General features: G+C 38.7%; 1 protein-coding gene across 10 annotated transcripts in view; it reads right to left on the minus strand.

Moving 5' to 3' along the window:
- Nucleotides 1-19,168, minus strand: part of usp9 (ubiquitin specific peptidase 9) — a 38,739-nt gene extending 19,571 nt beyond the window's left edge. For 3 of the 10 annotated variants that reach the window (XM_085135697.1, XM_085135698.1, XM_085135692.1), the window contains exons 1-14: nt 18,609-19,049; nt 14,587-14,855; nt 11,192-11,337; nt 10,757-10,836; nt 7,516-7,628; nt 5,913-6,131; nt 4,856-4,971; nt 4,498-4,749; nt 4,267-4,402; nt 4,020-4,172; nt 2,210-2,314; nt 1,851-2,057; nt 1,618-1,754; nt 640-678 (exon numbers count right to left, since the gene is read on the minus strand). In XM_085135697.1, coding sequence (XP_084991823.1) covers nt 640-678; nt 1,618-1,754; nt 1,851-2,057; nt 2,210-2,314; nt 4,020-4,172; nt 4,267-4,402; nt 4,498-4,749; nt 4,856-4,971; nt 5,913-6,131; nt 7,516-7,628; nt 10,757-10,836; nt 11,192-11,337; nt 14,587-14,688 — 1,805 coding nt within the window. In that variant the 5' untranslated portion in view covers nt 14,689-14,855; nt 18,609-19,049. The other 7 variants (XM_085135701.1, XM_085135700.1, XM_085135699.1 and 4 more) reach the window with 5 other exon arrangements.
- Between the last annotated feature and the right edge of the window lie 768 nt (nt 19,169-19,936).

The raw sequence follows: 19,936 nt of genomic DNA on the forward strand, positions 1-19,936 counted from the left end.
GATGGCTTTTCTTCACCTATTATATAACTACATTTTACATCATTGAGTAACTGCTTTGAAAGAATCAACCACGCCCTGAATGTATTAATGTCACCAAAAATACCGAGATTACCCTGATTCTGTTCAAAACTGAGAGCATAACGTTAGTTACTCATGTAAGCAGTCCACAGACCTGTCACACTTAAGTTGTTAGAAGCCTCATGTGATTTCAAAACAAAAATCCTTACTAAAGATAGTCATCAATTACAATTATGAAACAAACTGATGCAACTTTGGTATATAAGCTATAATTCTCAGTAGGACTCATTTTTGCTCTTAAGGGGAATTGCTCCTATAAACAACCTGACAGCTAAGCAAACACTTGCTACCTGGGTCACCAAGGTTTCAAACAACACAACATTAATGATAAAAGTTAATGCAATTTAGAGCTGTCCTAATCTTGTCTGACCTACACATGCACAAACTTTAAGGAATTTGAATAAGCAGTAAGTCATTTGAGATGAAACCCATGAAGGAATTGTTTAAGCGTATTCAGGGCAGGGATTTTGCATTTTTTATACATTTTAATGTGTCAAAGAGAAAGTTAGACTTGACGTAACACAGAAATAGGAAGAGCCCTGTAATTAGCATTAAACTTACCCCGCTAAGCTCGTTTGTATGTAAATTGGCATTTTCTTTCTGAAAAACAACAGGCATGTGTGCTACATATTTTCTACAGTTACTATTAAAGAAAAACACTACTCCAAGTCTAAACAATTTAATGTTGCACAATCAAACTTAAAATTATTCATTATAGTAACTTTAAATCAATGCTATTCTGGGGCCTGAAGACCCTGAGTTGCTGGAGCACTACAGCTTAAAAAAAAAGAAAAAAAAAAAGAAAGAAGGGGGGGGGGGGGGGGGGGGCTGCATGATAACCTGATTCACTTGCAGAACAAGCTTTAAAGTATGCTTGACGCCAAGTGTTAATAATTAAATTGATAATGGCTGAATTCCATTAAGGTATATTTGTGATCTGTAAAGTTTCTCAGATGAACTTAATTAACTAATATTATTTACTGGACAGAACTAGTGTCGTGTCTATAAAGTATTGTGTATTTTGACTGGCATGATGCGATCTTATGTAAAAGCTTGGTCCGAAATAAAGCGGAAAGTGCAGCTTTTCAGCTCTTTCCAGTGTATCCAAAACAAAACAATGCTCACCAACCCATGCTGCTTGACTGATTTACTGAGAGATATTGAACAAATAAAGAAAAAAAAAGGTTGTCCAGCTTTGTTGGTTAGTGCTGATGGATAATTAGTGCACTGGAATGAGTTGCAGACAAAAAATGTTATCTTACAGCGGTGTAATAAAATGTAATCTGCAATGCCATTAATTTTCTGAAATGCAAAACTGACACGCCTCAGCCATTGGGACAAATGCTCAGCTCAAACACAGAAAATTATGTTTTCTTTATGAGTGTTCAGGCATTCTGTGCAAAATAAATATAAATAATTCATTATAAAGCATTAAAAGTACAGTAAATGATACCTTTAAAAATAATAATAATAATTGCCAGTATTAGAACTGTGCTTTTTGTGCATTTATGTAGGAATAGATTTCCACCATGACGTTACCTGAGGTTTTGAGGAGCTTCTCCAAAGAGGCTACAGATTTCTCTGATTTGCTTAAGGGCAGGGATCACCCATTTGTCATTGGTTCGTAGCTCCTCTATGAAGCGATCTATCCATTGAATCTTCTGGGTGTCTCTGTCCTGTGAATGAAAATTAAACATCATCAGTATAGAGTTAAGAAAGACCAGCCTATTATTTTCATATTTTTGGAGTCAAACATAAACCGCAGCATGTACCTGTGAGCAACTATAGTCCAATATCTTGATGTGAGCACTGAGAGCCTGGTCCATGATGTCTACAGGAACATCATCGCTGTGTGCCAGGTTCCACAGCAAGTTAAGGACCTTGTGGGCCATCACACCATCCTTATCATCCTCAGCCAAGCGACGAATAAGTTCCAACAGTTTTTCACGCTGCTTCTTGCTGGCATTGGTCCAGCTTGCCTATGGGGTGGGGGGTGGGGGGGTGGGGGGTTACAGTAGTATCAGTGGAACAATTACACTGCAGCACGATTCAGCTGAAAGCAAATGAAAAATATACATTGTGGACAAAAATCCTTTATCGCTTGTAACTACTGAGGACAAGTCTTACTCACCTTGAAACAGTCAAAAAGGTGATCCAGCTGCTCAGGCGAGAAGTCCCACGCCAGCTTAGCCAACAGGTCGTGGACATTTTTAACGATGGCCTCATGTTTACCAGCCTGCAGACATACACAGAACAGTTCAGCTGTCAGGGTCACAATAATTATATTCTACCAGAAACTATGTGATAAAGGGTTTACTCTGGCTATTATAAAGACACTACAAAAAGTATATTCTAATTTGCTTGTTTAAATGAGAGAAAATTCCCTATTAACAGTGGATCATTTTAAGTCAATTTACTAGAATGTTGAAAGTGCGTGAAGTCTGGTCCAGAGAAGTTTACTTTCCAAATCATGTCCTTTTCTTGGTGATGACAGTGTTCTACATGCTTCAGGCTCCACCCCAGCTCAGCCCTGACTCACCTTCCATCTCATTCTTTCTATCTAACCCTTTTGATAAGAATAAAAGGATGTCTGCATTTTGCCAGCTTAAAAAAAAATATCATGCAGTCCAACCTTCATGTCTGTCCTTGACTATGTGCATACATTTTAGTGTCCTGCTGCAAAACAAAACTACATCAGTATCTACCATAGAATACAACACTTCATAAGTTATGAAAATCTTTAAACTTATGTATTGAAAAGGTTGGATTCAATTGCTTTGTAAATGTCATCCATTTATAAGAGACCATTACTGCTCCCAATCCTCCTCATATTTCTCATCTCTTTACATTTTCTAATTACAATTCAAAACCCAGTAAAAACATAAGCTTCAATATTCCCTAATGTAAGCAGCAAAGTTGGCGTGTCAAGTACATACGCACTCTTCAACTAGAATAAAGTCGAACCTGTCCTTAGAGTTGTGATCATTGCTAACAGGTTTAATTATCCTTGCAATTGTTTTTAATGATTCGTTGATTATTGTTCTGTCAGCTGATTGTATTCTTTTGAATCTTTGCCAGCTCTTTCTTGTAAGACAGATTTGAAAGATGACGTATACATACTTAGTGAATTATAAGTGTGAGTACTGCAGAAATCTAGAGCTGTGTGCCATGATCACACCATGGAGGCACAGTTTGTACAGATACTGCACAAATCTTAAAATTGTAAAACATAGTGCAATAAAGCAGGCGCCAGTGCAAAACAATTATAATCTTCAGGATTCTTAAAAACCACTAGTAAAATCTCTCTCTAAAAAAGAAAAAGACAAAACAAAACCACACATTTAAAAGGTGCTTTCACGCTGCAATCTGAAAGCCATCGTTTTTAATGACTTGTACTGTGCAATGGCAGTCTGTTGCCATGCAGAGCAAAGCCCAAGCATAGACCTCAGGAGCTCTTGTGAAGAATGAAGTTGCCTTTGCTACAGCAAATACAAAAGGGAGGAAATTTGATATTGTGCGTTGGTGCATGCATGCTTGTACCATTGTACTGCATTTACTGCTTTCTTTTCTTGGAAAGAGCTGCACCAGGTATGCAATTTAACAGTGACATAGCTTGGTGCATAGATGACTGACATCTTGCACAAGTTTTTGAAAGTGCCCATTTTGCTCCTTTGGCAACAGGTCCCTGAAACAGTGCACTGAACGCGAACGTCAAGCACAGTGCGTACCACGTCCTGGATCAAAGCCTCATAAAACATGTTTTGTAATCTTGCAACAATGCCGTACTGTGCTGTATTGCTGCATCTGTTCAACCATCTGCAAGGTCTTATCTAATTTAGATTTTTGCCTCCGTATGAAAATAAGAGTAGTTGATAAAACCACGAGTAAGGGCTCTTAGGCTATAATTTTTCATTTTTTTTAAATGATCAATTGCAGAGTACCTGTGCAGCCCAGATGTTGTCCAGATCCTGCATGGTAAGAGCTTTCTCTTTGATAACAAAGCGAAGGATCTTCTCCAGTTTCTCGACATACTGTGGCTGATGCAAACTGTCCCTCAGCACAATGGACAGGATGTGGTTCTGTTGGATCCATTCCTGAAGCACCATGATGAGATGTGTAAAGGAGAAATGAATTTCACAGACATTAAAATCCCTGATGTAAAACACAAATGTTAAGAGCTGAGCGTACCGCCATACGCTCTGCAGTCAGCCATTCCTCCTCCTCAGGGTTATGCCGATGAGTGTAGTAGGACACACTGGAGATGACCTTGTTAACTTCATTTAGTGCATTCATTTTGCCATTAAAAGAAGAAATTTGTAATAACCTGGTGGTAAAAAACAAACAAAAAAATGTTTAAAACCTGATCAAACTTAAAGTTAAACAAAATCTTTATCAGAGAAGACTGAATTTGATATTTACCTAAGAATCATTTTTAACCTAAAAATCTCTAAATTCTTCACGGTCTCCTCCTGCCCTGGTACACGAGAAGCCAGATTCTTCAGAGACTTGATTATCATGGACAGTGCGTCATTTTTGGCTTCATTCTTGGCCTCTTTCTTTAGCTCCTCATCTGTGAGATTCTCTAGAAACTGGGGAACCATCTCGATGACTGGAAGGAAGTACTTCTTTACTGTGTGCAATGTGAGAAACTCATAACACTGGCCAAAAGGCCTGTAAAACAGAAAGTAGAAACAGAAATTCAGTTCCAGAAACAAGACCCTTACACCAAAAGCACTTTGAAACGTGGTGTAAAACCTTGTGCTGTGGCAGCACTTACTTGATAAGTGCAGCGATGATCTGGACGTTCAGTGCTTGGCCGCTCATGAAGCGATCGTGCAAAATTTGAAACCCGTTTAACGTGCCAAATTTGTTTATTAAGTCCACCAACCAACCCTGTGATCAGAATAAACAAGGGACAAAAACAAACTGTATAAGCACCCTTTAATGTGAAGTCAGGTTGGTTACACATGCTAAACTATCATCAGCTTCCATTCAGAGACTTTAGGTTGAAACTACAACAGAAATTGTTTTCTCTGTGAAAATGAAGAACTTCTCAAACTAAATTCCTATTGACAAGCTTACGGAAACATATCTATTCTTTGGTTTCTATATTTATTCTCGGTCGAGATGCATGGCTTGTGAAAGAGGCACACTGCTAAGGGGAACAAACTTCAACTCTTTTATTTTAATGTAGCTGGTCTTCCTTTAGCTAAAAATTAACTTTAAATTTGGCACTGCCGTTAAATATTTAGTAATGAGTAATTTGATTTAAATTTCCTAAAAATAATAGTAATAATAATAATAATCTCTGACTTAACAGCACAGTAAAACACTAAGTAGTCCTGGGCCCCCTGCCAATAGACAGGCAGACAGGCAAGCAATACTGCAGTACTGCTTCTACTGACCCTGTGCCCACACTGCATTCATCACTCCTTTACTGTACAATTCTTATTCTCTGGTGTATCCACCTTCCCTTTTATACAATCTGCTTTCTGACATAAGCATTAAATGTCTTAGGGACAGTGAAGTCCATGTTATTCTTTATCAGGGAGCTCCAGAGAGGGATTCTTTATTTCAAAAGGGTCTTCAGGGCAAAACTAAAATGTCACTTGATGGAGTTTGTCTTGAGGAAGAAAGACGAGCTAACTCTCCTCAAAAGAAAGAAAACTCAAAGCTCATCTTCTGCATGACATATCTTGACAATTTTCCATACACCAAAGGATTTGTTATACAATACAAAACGCATGACTGGATCAGTCTAGATCACTTAATGCGAAACAGATTATAAACTAGTTATTTTACAGTTTTTATGGTCAACTGATGTACTGTGTCACCTTGGGAGATCGAGGGTCTGGTGGTCGAGCGTAGAGTTCATCATCAGCCAGCTGTGCTCCAGCAGGGACGGTCTCAGAGGGCCGTGTGCCATTGTAGATGTGGAACTTGCAGTGAGGGTTGGTGGCCATGGCCAACAGCTCCAGTAGAGGAAACCAGTCCTGAGAGAGCTTGGCCACACATAGCTCCACCAACCGGTGTGTGTTATTTATGATACACCTCTGTGGAATAAAACCCGAGTTTAAAAGAAAGAAAGGCAGGATCACAAGAACAATATCAAGAACTGGAAAAAGCCCAGCCTCGACACTGCTGTGATTAACTTCTGGTTTAGTGACGATAACAAGAGTTTCCTTAACAGCCTAATTAAACTATATTAAGTCAATAGCAGTGAGTTGGAAGATCATCTTAGCATAGAAACTAGGCATGCAGCTCAGCTCTTAAAAATTCCAAAATAAAAACATTTTACACTGAATGTTTATAACAAAAGAGGGGGAAACGTGGCTAAACCTAATCCAATGGCATGCAGGGCCATACCCATGTAAGAATTTACAGCAAGCTTAATCTGATTTTGGAGTTTAGATGAATAAAATCATTTAACTGGTCATTATTAGTTCTTTTTTTTCTTTTTTTGTTATTTATCTTATAACTGCAGCCTTTATAACAATCTTACAACACACATTTTACTATTCATGGTTTCTCCCCAGTAACCCTGAAGTCTGACAAGCTTAACTCTTCAGCTCCTAAGCTAGAGAAAAATTGCACATTTCACTTATTACATCCACATTTTGTTGCCTTTAATCAGGATTCCACATTGTCAACAAAAGAAATTACACTTCCACACAAACAAAGGAAGAGCACTCCTGCTAGTCACGCCATTGGTCAAATTCCAGCAACCAGGCTGTTCTGCATGGCTCCTGGCTAGTTCACATGTCTGTAGAAACCAGATATGAGCAATCAATACAGGACTGACTCATCACAGCATTCCCAGCAAGCTTTTAGACTTTACAAGTCTCTGGCTGCTTCATCTTCTCAGTGTCTAATTTTAAAAGGAGCTGCAGGTGACAAGCATGATGATGTGTAATATACTGAAAAAGATTAGATTTTAAAAAAAGAAAAAAAAGAATCCACAGTGAGGAAGAGAAACAAAAACCCCTTTTCCGCCTTTAAATCCTCACACATCTGTCTCACTGGTTTACTTCAAGGACATTCCACAGATCAATTTCAAGAACAAGAGCTTAAGAAGAAAGAAAAAAAAGATCACTGATCACTGCTGGAAATGCCTCTTTCTATTAAATCTACAAAAACTACACAACAACCTACTTTGCAGACCAATCTAAGATCTGAACAATGGATGTCTCTAATGAGATAAAGGCAAAGAATAAAGAAACAGGTTTTACAGACCGCCATCCCTCATCAGGACAATCTGCACCTTTAAATCAAATTTTAGAAAAGCATCTAACATACAACAACAATTTTGTATCTCATAAAAATGTGAATTTGCTTTTAAATTTACTATATAGGTTCTTTATTGTGATTATTTGAAAGCATACTCATCTTTAAAAAAAAATCAAACCAAACTGTAAGGCAGAAACAAAAAAAACTCACATGAATTTCAAACTTCCAACCACTGACTGCCTCGTCTGTGAGGATTTTTGTGAAGGAAATAGTCAAACCATCTCGGAAAAACCTCTGACATGCTTCACACTTCACATCCAGTCCTGCAAGAAAAGTCACCCATTAGAATAATAATAATAATAATAATAATAATAATAATAATACAAACCGGATTCCAAAAAAGCTGGGACACTAAACAAATTGTGAATAAAAACTGAATGCAATGATGTGGAGATGGCAAATGTCAATATTTTATTCAGAATAGAATATAAATCATGGAACAAAAGTTTAAACTGAGAAAAGTTATCATTTTAAGGGAAAAATATGGTGATTCAAAATGTCATGGTGTCAACAAATCCCAAAAAAGTTGGGACGAGGCCATTTTCACCACTGTGTGGCATCTCCCCTTCTTCTTACAACACTCAACAGACGTCTGGGGACGGAGGAGACCAGTTTCTCAAGTTTAGAAATAGGAATGCTCTCCCATTCTTGTCTAATACAGGCCTCTAACTGTTCAATCGTCTTGGGCCTCCTTTGTCGCACCTTCCTCTTTATGATGCGCCAAATGTTCTCTATAGGTGAAAGATCTGGACTGCAGACTGGCCATTTCAGTACCCGGATCCTTCTCCTACGCAGCCAAGATGTTGTGATTGATGCAGAATGTGGTCTGGCATTATCTTGTTGAAAAATGCAGGGTCTTCCCTGGAAGAGATGACGTCTGGATGGGAGCATATGTTGTTCTAGAACCTGAATGTATTTTTCTGCATTGATGGTGCCTTTCCAGACATGCAAGCTGCCCATGCCACACGCACTCATGCAACCCCATACCATCAGAGATGCAGGCTTCTGAACTGAGCGTTGATAACAACTTGGGTTGTCCTTGTCCTCTTTGGTCCGGATGACATGGCGTCCCACATTTCCAAAAAGAACTTCAAATCGTGACTCGTCTGACCACAGAACAGTCTTCCATTTTGCCACACTCCATTTTAAATGATCCCTGGCCCAGTGAAAACGCCTGAGCTTGTGGATCTTGCTTAGAAATGGCTTCTTCTTTGCACTGTAGAGTTTCAGCTGGCAACGGCGGATGGCACGGTGGATTGTGTTCACTGACAATGGTTTCTGGAAGTATTCCTGAGCCCATTCTGTGATTTCCTTTACAGTAGCCTTCCTGTTTGTGGTGCAGTGTCGTTTAAGGGCCCGGAGATCACGGGCATCCAGTATGGGTTTACGCCCTTGACCCTTACGCAAAGAGATTGTTCCAGATTCTCTGAATCTTCGGATGATGTTATGCACAGTTGATGATGATAACTGCAAAGTCTTTGCAATCTTTCGCTGGGTAACACCTTTCTGATATTGCTCCACTATCTTTCTGCGCAACATTGTGGGAATTGGTGATCCTCTACCCATCTTGGCTTTTGAGAGACACTGCCACTCTGAGAAGCTCTTTTTATACCCAATCATGTTGCCAATTAACCTAATTAGTGTTAATTGGTCTTCCAGCTCTTCGTTATGCTCAAATTTACTTTTTCCAGCCTCTTATTGCTACTTGTCCCAACTTTTTTGGGATTTGTTGACACCGTGAAATTTTGAATCAACATATTTTTCCTTTCAAAGGATACATTTTCTCGGATTGAACTTTTGATCTGTCATCTACCTTCTATTCTGAATAAAATATTAACATTTGCCATCTCCACATCATTGCATTCAGTTTTTATTCACAATTTGTTTGGTGTCCCAACTTTTTTGGAATCCGGTTTGTAATAATAATAATAATAACAGCAAGGTGAAGAAGGAGATGAAAAATAAGAAGAATGTGAAGCACAACAACAACAACAACAACAAAGCATTCATATAGTGAAAAACATATTTGAGTTGACTATCTTCTGATTGGGTGCCTCTCATAAACAGAAGGTTTGGAGAGTAAAGGATTTCCTTTCTTTCTGACATTATCCAGGGCCAACAGTAGAAAAAGAAAAACACTTGGAAAAAGTGTTTAGAGGAGTCTAAAGACTAAGAATAATAAACTTGTTCAGTTAACATAAACATAAAATAAGAACCTAACTAAGGGCCTGTGTCTATATGCAGTTTTATGCGCTGTCAGCACTTCTATAGAAATCCTATGAAGCTGAGCACTGATACCACTCATAGTCCTCAGAGCAAAAATGCCCTCAGGCACACAGCATTTTTCCGCTGCGCTTTACAGGCCTCTCAGCTGAACACAGGTCAGTTTTGGAAATACTCCTGCTCCCATCAATGTCACTTCTCTCTTAGAGACCAATCAGAAGGGGCATAACTTACAGTAGCAACACTAAAAATAATGACAGAGGAGAAAACTTTAAAGAAGACGGTTTTGTAACCTAGCAACAACAAGCACCTGAGAGAAGCCTCTGCTTAGGTGGTCATGGGCACTTCCAGTACAAAAAATGTCTCTGTATACAACTCGCTCTTTTTGATTCCTCACTGACTTTGGTGGATTTCATCAATAGAGACAACTGCCCTATATGCACGAGATTAATATCATCACTGATGCAATTTAAAAGTTAAGCCCTTTTGGTATACTTCATATAAGAAATATAAAACATATGTTAACAACATATTTTGATTGCATAACTGTAAATCTTGGATCAATTTAAAGAACATTTAAAAGGTAATTGTTAGCAATGTTATATGCAGCACAGAGCTGAACACCTACACTGCAACAGCAAGGCCAGTTCTTCACTGTTCTCTTTACATAATTATGTCAATATTGCAGATTAAATAAAAGTAAAGGTTATGTGTATTTAACAAAAAGTACAAAACCAAGTACCAAATGGGAAAATGTTTGAGTTTAGTGCTAATCTTTTTAATCAATTAATCAATATGATGAAGTTCTAAAAGAGTTACAAAAACACTTGCATCTGAAATTTACAACTACACATGAAGATTTTGTAAAATTCCGTTTTATCTCTTTGTAAATTATTTAAGTATTTTTACACATCCAGAAACTCTTGGTGTGCAAAGCACGCAAGGAAAATTAAGTAAAACAGGCAAAAGAAATCATTGACTATTTTATATTCTACTGAGTGTTTCATTATTTAACAAGCTCAAAGGAAAGAGATTTCCTACATCTGTTAGATGTTTCACATTATATTATACTGACAAAAAACTAGCCAGTGAAAGCCATAAGCACAGACTGCAGGATGTCAGTGCCACAAAGCTCCTCTATGAAAAAGAACATTCTGTGCACTCCCACCTTTTTTACTCAGGTCTATAGCAGCTTCCAAGAGGACTTCTAACTCTCCTTTTGGCAAAACTGGAACAACCCAACGAGGCCTAGGAGAACAGAAAGACATGAATCGCCAGAAAAAAAGAGAGGAAAAGGATACTGTGCAATATTTGTAATATTCATCTGTGTAAAATGCATAAATATTACATTGATATCGTCTACCTGCACCCCAAAGAGCTATATTTACTTTGCTGTTAGGCAACTCTGCTGTGAGAGTGTGAATGGTGTGATGTGTTCAGACTGAACACGAAGCAAACTTTAAATGGACTCCGCAGAGTATGCCAGAAGACATGGGTCCTGCCTTCCCCCCAATTTAAAAAAATGTTTTTAACCAAGTTATGTATGCTTACAAAACAATTTGAGTTTACTCTCTGTCATAGCCGAGACTTAAATGTGACCTACCTGTTGATCATGTCATCGAGCTTGGCTAGGTCAGTGTGAGGAAAAGCTGGCTCTTCCTCTTCCAGCTGAGGGGGACCATCCCCCTGGCCCTGCTCATCTGGTGGGCTCACTGGAGAGTTCTCATTAGATGAGTTAGGAGATGACGTCTAGAAAAAATGCAGACCATCAAAATCAGATCTCATGTAATAATCTTTCTGGATTTCAGGTCTATCCTGCTATGAAAGGAAAAAAATACAATGGCAGACCAAGTATCAAAAGCAAATGTAGCTTAAAATCCAAACTAAAAACCTAATGTTATATATATATATATATATATATATATATATATATATATATATATATGTGTGTGTTTAATTATGAATGCAGAAACAAACTGAAAAAAATGCACTCACACATTAACAATTCCTAGCTTCTACATCAATCTTCTACATCCATCTACATCATAAATCCAAATAAATTCACCAATTCCAAAAAAGTGCACCAAACAATAAGTTGATGTAAAGAAAATGCCTGAACCAGCTTACAAACACACAACAGCACAGCCCTCAATGTGCAGTATGCCTCATTTCAAAAGACCTGCACCTGGGCAGCATTTTGGAAAACAATGGCTTTATTCCAGCACACTCACTTCTTTGTTTTTACTAAAACATCTAACTAGTGTTAGTGGCCAACTAATTATATTTTCATTTTTCCTCAGTTTATTTAAACTTTAATACCCTAACCTTTAAAAGCAGCATTGTCTAACAATTTCACTGTTCTCACCTTTTCTGACAATTACCTCCATTAAATCCAGTTCACTTAAGTCAGTTATCTTTCTTTTTCTTTTTTAGCTCAGTGGGCAAAAGACAGAAGTCATAAAATAGCACCCCTATCTTTTTTTCTTCTTTTTTTAAACACATCCACATGCCTTTGATTAAAAACAAACAACCAAAAAAAAACTTCTCTCTTTATGACCAATTTCACCGAGTGTCTGCTAACATCACCCAGGAACCAATGAAGGAATAGTGCTTTTTTTCCTTTGTAGCTTGGGATTACCACTGACTGATTTCTAGGCCTGTATGACTGGGGCTTTAGCAATCAACTTTACAGTGACTGCCTACAACCACTTGCCGACCGGTCACACAACACACATTTTTTTTTTCCTAATGAGCAACGGTTGCCAGAAGCCACCAGTTGGTGGCAACTGGTCTCTAGGCATGCTTATCTCAAGCCTTAGCTTGTATAGCTGAAGGTCACACTATCACTCAGGATCATTTACTTTTTCATGTGGACCCCTGAGGCGAGTGTAAATCTGTTTTGTTTTTTTGTATTTTTGACTGGGTTGAGGTTTAGAGCTTAATTTTCAACCACAAAAAGCAAGTAAAGAGGGAATTTACCAAAATATAGAAACAAATCACTGAATGTGTTACGTCTCACAAAGGAAGCTCATTATTTGCATAGCTTACTTAGTCACATTTATAACTTTTCACTTTATCAAAAAATGAAAACCCACAAAATGGTAGATTTACACATCACCTGTGAGGTACTGCTAGCAAGCATAACAATGGGCGGGAATGTGTCAACCAGGTACATTTAAGAACCAAAAGCAATGCTGGAGATGCACCAGAAGACCTGCTTAAAACAGGGTTTTTGTTTCTGCTTTTAGAAAAGGAAATATGTTCTGCTCTAGTGCTGGTTGTACCACTACTGATATCACATTAGTGTGTGTCTCAGAGTTTTATCACTGATGAGGTGAAAGAGGTGCAGGTGGCCAAGTCAAGACAATATGTTAGTTGAGGCTAAAGCCATTTGACAAGAAGTCCCACATTTTGTTTAAAAATCTGTCCTAACAACAAAAACACTTACAGCTAACTTAAAACAAACAAGCTAAAGATACAAAAACCAGTGTGTTAGGGACTGAATGATTTACCTCATATGATGATAAATATTTAAGAGTAATTTTCCTACCGGCCAAAACAGCCATTTTATTCGTTTTGGTCTGTGGTTTGATAACACAAGTTTTTTGTTTGTTTGTTTGTTTTAAGATATATTCTGTGTACTCCTGGCAGAAGAATACAGCCGCTATAAACCTACATAAAAGCCAACTTTCAACTTCTGTAATCTGCATGGCTGCCCTGCTTTTACATAGTCAACAAAATATCAACAAGTGGAATATGTTCAGAGAGGCTTATGGCAAAGCCTAACAATGTCATGACAAAAAATGCTTGTTAGTAGATATGGGCTAGCACAGCCATGATCCTACACTAAGCAAACAACTAGGGTCAGCTTTGTAGAGGCTGCATAAGGATCTCCCAGTAGGGGTGCAATTAAAAGAAATTGCACTACATACAGTTTCCAAGAGAACTGACTGAAACAAAAGCTTTCAACCGACAAACAGATTTTAAACTGTTTGGCTTGATGAAATAGTGTCAATAGGCAATAAATACTGAAGTTTGCATGCATTGTCATGAGAGAAGATTGGATTCCCAAAAATAAGGTAGGACTGAAAAAAAAAAAACATTAACCTTTCACATGTAAAGGGATTTTTTCCTCCAAATTAGGTCCTACAGTTACCAAACAGCTAGGACAGGATCCGCTAGTTTGTGACCACCTGCTCCTATTATAGACATTTTCTAACTTCCTGCTTACGCTGGTTTTGGTGAAAAGCTTGATAATAAAAAAAAAAGGTCATTCAAGTGATCATAACTGTGATACTTTAAATATGAAGTATTACTCATTTCACCATACAAGAAATATAATAAGACTTGACATGGGTGACGTATAAATGTGTTAGTATGTGGGTGAATCTTAGGGCTACACTGGAAGTAAGAGTATTTGAGAAATGCAATCAAAAATGTACATCGATGAATATGCATTTAACCACTTTATTTTTTCTTTCATCTACTGAGCGCGCATCAACAGTGGTGGTGGTGTGAGCAGCTGTGCATAAGAGTAAAGGAGGGATACACAACGTGGAAAGAGATGCATAACTGAGAAATATAAAATGTGGGGGTGTGTGGTGAAGGCTCCTTCTGCTTGGCTGACCTACATAGGCAGCTTGCCTCTCACGTCTCACCACAGCTCATCTCTAACCAACACAGGCCTGCACACGCACAAAGACGCGCACACACACACCCTTTATCCATCACTCAGGGGGCTCTGTTCATTGATGCTTCGCCTTCTCTCCCTTTCTCCCTCCTTTTCCGCCCCCACCTCCCCTCTCTCTTCATCTCCCTGGGCATCTGTGTGTGGTTAGGTACGAGCAATATCAGCAAAAGAAAAAGAAAAAAACTGTGCTGTGTTGACTGAGAAAAGCAAAACAAAACAAAAACACAAATATCTTTTTTCATTCCTTAAACCGTTTTTCGTTTTTCTTTTCACGTATCTAAAACAAGTGTTAGAAAGATGATGCTGACCTGGTTTTGTGGCAGTGGGGGTTGGCTCTGAGCATCAGGAGCCTGGCCTTGGCCCTGACTGTCATTGCCCCCCACCGGAGAGCCACGCGTGGTGGCCGTCATGCTCGCCACGGGGCAGATCTTGGCAATCTTGGCCTCTTAGGGAGCGCTGGCCAGGAGGGAAATCACAGCCACCTCAGCTGTAGAGCAGAGGGAAGAGAGCCGGAACACACGAGAGAGGGACACAAGCACCTGGAGATCTGGGTGTGCTGCTGAGACCATTGCATAACCTGGAGCAGAGAAGAGGGGGCAAAGGTCAGAATTATCAGCTGACTGCTTAAGTTATGCATAACATGTAAAAGCTGAATGGGTTAGGAGACTTTGTAATGTCTAAAATACATGTTTAAATCTAAAATAAAATAAACTGAACTGAACTGTCCCGTCCCTGTCAGCTCATTTCAGCTTGTATCACTCAGTTTTTCAGTGACTGCCTACATGTTCTTTTCTCTTTTATTCAGAAACGAAGATGATTTGCCAAAAAGGACAAAACCGGAGAGTTCAGTCTCAGCCCATCAAGCCTTAAAGTAATAACACTATACCTTACTAACTTAATAAGAAAAGAAAGATAAAGAACAATAAACTACTATTGTAACGCTTCGATATATGTCCCTGGGATTAGCCAATATGAGGCAAACCATAAGTCATCATCCAAAAGCCAGTTTTCATTTTAAATCTAATATTTAACCCAGAAGATGCTGTCTGCCTGAATCCCACAACAAGAAAAATAATCATCTCAAAGGCAGACATAAGTATCTAATTGTATATGAAGGAACGGGTTAATAATGGACTGTATAGGAAAAAACAGATTTAGTGCTACTGCATTAGTTATCAGCTAATTGATCCCTTGTTTTAAACTATACTCTCATTTAAGACAGATAATTATAGCTTTTACACCATCATGAAACACCTTTTGAGCACTGTCATGTATTAGCTCACAATACCTTAGTTCACATTTATTCTGTTTCTTACTCTTCAGCAATCATTTTTTAGATTACAATACAAGTGTGCCTGCCAAAGTAAGTTCTGAGATTTAACGACCTTGGTGACACTGCTAAACAGTACAGTTCAATGGGACAAGAACCCCAAGCAGCTCATGATTAGACAGTACGGCAGTCTGGCCTGATTATTTAATCACGTTGCTTTACTTGAACGGAAAACCTGTTATGTCAGTAAAATTCTCTCACTGCACTGCAAAACTATGTGTCCATGTGCAACTGTGATGAGAAGAGTAGGTCAAAGTTAAGCCAGGAAGTTTTCCTGTAAACTGTCAAGGATGTCTAACAAAGAGAGCTTGGGTAATACAATTTTCATTCACATTTTAAATCAAATTCCTTGTCCAATTTGAGTTATTTTGCTCAGTACCATAGACTGAACACATCACAGCAATGAATTTAATGAGAACCACAAAATAAATGGACCATATATTCCCTTTAAGGTCAGATATGCTCATCAGTAAGAAATTTTAGACACCAGTTTAACACTGGCACTGTGTGTGGGGTCACCGATAACCACATATTTCTGAAAATAAATGTCATTTAACCTTCTCCCTGGATTTCAGTCCTAAACCATCAGACCTTTAGATCACTTTCATTACATCAAATAGTTTAAAGCTCATCACTTTTTCATATTCAAAAGAATACAGAAAGAAAACCAATTTCAATTGTTAATTTAAATATTTTGTATTTATCACATTTCCTAAAATCACCACTAGAAAGTCTTCCCATTACAATAGTCAAAAAATAAGTGAAATTTCAAATTACCAAAATAAAATGTTATGTTGCTGGAGCAAACCTTCTAGGTTTTCAGTTATTAAAATGAGCACTTAGGATATATTCTTATTCAGAGTGAATGTGTTTTCCATTTAATTTCTTTCCCCACACAAATCAAGAAAGAGCAGATATGACAGATTTACTGACAAGGTCTGAACCCAGAACCTTAGTCCCTTCTGCAATTCCCTTGTAATAAACAGGGAATATCAACATATTCGCTACACCATTTTACCAGCTGAAAGCAGCTGACGTGGTATAAAATCTAACAAAGCAAATACTCAAACAGCAGCTCAACTTAGAAACATCATTTAGCAGCTCAATATATGGCTAGAACTGAGAACATAATTGAAACAGAGTGCTAGTTGCACATTATACAAAAAAAAAAAAAAAAAAAAACAAGCAAAACGAGATACACATAAGACAACCCATAACTTTAAATTGTAAACACCAAGAACCAAAACTTCAGCTGTTCTGCTCCCTTGTATCATACTAACTACCTGAAAGCAAGTTAAAATGGGTGTGGAAAAATAGCTGATTTAATATTTATTGGTTTAACAGAGGTGAAACTAGCACAAATTCCACTTTACATGCTACCTGCTGCACCACCAACATTTTGATGGTGCAGCAGGTAGCATAACATGTAGTCCATAACAGTTATTAATAAAGGCCAAACCTTATGAGTATCTTTAGCTTGCAGGGGACTAAATGTCACATTTAGCCAAGTGTGCTATCTGTAAAGCCAGCCATTAACTAACTATCTGCCCAAACAGGGACGAGTGGGTTACTTTCATGACGCACGAAGAAAAAAAAACAACAAAAAAACATACTATCATGTTTTGTTTGTTTTTTAACCACAGTCAACAAAGTGATATACAAATTTAACAACAGCCATAACTAACGCTAGCTCTCTATGCTAGGTGCAACTGGGGCCTTTTGGAGCGCCCGGCTTTGAAATAATAGTGTTATTTAGCGACATTATTAACGGGTAAATCGGTCATGTAATGTCATATGCTCTAAGATCGAATACCTTCGAAATGACACACAGCCCAGATGCAGATGAAGTAAACGGTGACATTACGTAACTGTCGTTGCAAACTAGCGCCGTCAACTACTACTAACAGCTGGTGGTCTAGTTAGTTAATAACCCTGGCTGCTAGCTAGCTGCGGCAACTAACGATGGTTAGCCTGCAAGGCGATCCGCCCAGACAGCACAGCAGTGAAGGCCTGGTCGTCCAAAGCCCACTGCGCTGAGAAAACACAGGCCTCATCATTCGCTCAGGCCTGACGTTATAGTTGCCCTGCAAACCTCTGCTGCATAGCCGATGCGCCTAAATACGTAGAGAATTTGGTTAAATAGCTAAAAACCAATCCTGAGAGAATATCGCGTTTCTCCTCACTACTGTCGATCATCTGTGTTACCATAACGCCATTTGCAAAGTACATTAGTCGAGCTAATAAGAAGTAATCTAAACAGTTAATGTTAGCCAGCAGTTAGCTTCTGTTTAAGTAAATGTATTCACCGTAGCTAACCTTTCTGTTTTGACAAGCGGCTTGCTGAGATGACTCGACAAGTAATTAGTGTTCAACCCATAAAATTATAATTTTCCTATTCAACTCAATGCCACTTCGTGGCCATTTTAGCTTTCTGGGATAACGCATAAAATGTCAGTGACAGTGGAGGCGTCTATTTCCTGAAATTTAACTCACTGTTCTGACCCGTATCGCCTAACGCTAAGTTCTAACTTAGCTAAAACAAACTGAAAATAACATATCAGAGGCCCGGGTTATAGAACAGGTTAGCTGCAATGTAGTTTTGATAAAGCCGCTGTAATAAAACAATTAATAACTCTGGGTGGATGAAATTTAAATTCGCCAACATGTAAACATTAGACGTTTAAAGGAAATGTTCCTTCTCAGTCTTTAAACAGGACCATTTGCAGGTAGCTAGCGCTAGCTTGACTTCAGTGAATCTAGCGGGATGAGCTAGGCAGCCTGCACATACTGTCAGGACTATGAATTGCAATTTAATCGCATTGACATTGTCAAAGATTCAGTAAGCAGTAGCTAACAGAGAAAACTCCATCAGCAAGTGAATAACACCAACAACCCAAAATGCTATGTTACCTTTCATACACCAACAGCTGACGCTAGTACTAGCAGTAGCCAGCTAACAATCACCAGCCAGCACAGCGAGCTAGTTGGCTAACAACTCACCAGGAATTTGATATGACTTCCCCTCTATTCACGGGCTACGTCCAGCCTTGAACGATGGTGTCGTCGTGTATTACATAAACGTGGCCTATATCAGTGACAGTTTCACAGGACACAAACCTGTTACTAGAATGATCTAATTCCTACGTTTTTTTCCTCTGCTTCTGGGTGTTTTTCCTGCGTCACCGGCGCGGTAACAGCCCCCCTAACTCTATCTAGTCCGATTTCTGGGGCTTGTCACTTCGGTCCCAGCAGTCAGTCACAACTTGATTCAGTTCAACATGGCGGAAGCGCAGTCGGACACAAATGCAGCTCACTAAAACAGACTAGACGACTGTGTGAACTCCAACAGTCAGCGATGTCTGTAAGCTAGTTTGCACCACAACCGAGCACAGCTCAGCTAACACAACACCCGCTGAATGGAAAGCGAATAAAACCCTTTCTCGATTCTGATAACTCACTCCAGCTCCGACATTGATATCCGATCCATAGTTTGAACAAAACCAGGCGGAAAAAAGCCGAACGGTACGATGCACTTGACTATATCGCCTCCTACCGCTTGGGGTGGTCATCAATTAAAAAGTAATGACAATGAATAACAGAATGCGAGCAAATTCAAACTTAAGCACTTACCAAAGAAGGTACAGTACTGTGCAAAAGTCTTGAACCATCCCTCATTTCTTTAGATTTTTCACGGTTTGTTCAGTTCTAACAAGCTTGAAAGTCAATATTTTTATATACTTTTATTCTTCCACACAGTCTGAACTAAGGCAAGCTTTCATGTCATTTCTGTCTTTTCTGGAGACCTAGTCCCAAAGACTACTTCGGGAATAGTTCTTCAGGCATCTTGAAGGACATTCAAAGCTCTTTTTTAGATGCTAACTGCCTTTTCTTCTGTTCTCTGTCAAGATGATCCCACACTGCTTCAATACTGTTGAGGTCTGATAGTGTTCTGTTGTGTCTTTGTCTATCTAGGTATGCTTTTACTGCATTGGGAGTGTGTTTGGGATCACTGTCATGTTGAAAAATTAAGCCAATTAGATGCTTTCCAGATGATATTGCATGGTGGATCAAAATCTAATAGTATTTTTCTTCATTATCCCATCAATTGCAACAAGCTCTTTAAGCACACTGGCTAAAATTCAGTCCCCAAACCATGACAGAGCCTCCACCCTGTTTTACAGTTGGCTGTAGACACTCAGTCTCTCCTGACCTCTTCTGTACATACTGGTGATGAGTTCAAGCAAAAATTTCACATTTGGATTCGTGCATACGACCCACTGCCACTGATTTCCAGTTGTAGTGTAATTTTTCTTCCTGTTTCCATTCAT

The sequence above is a fragment of the Neolamprologus multifasciatus genome, chromosome 16 (genome assembly GCF_963576455.1).
Source record: "Neolamprologus multifasciatus chromosome 16, fNeoMul1.2, whole genome shotgun sequence".
Taxonomy (NCBI): domain Eukaryota; kingdom Metazoa; phylum Chordata; class Actinopteri; order Cichliformes; family Cichlidae; genus Neolamprologus; species Neolamprologus multifasciatus.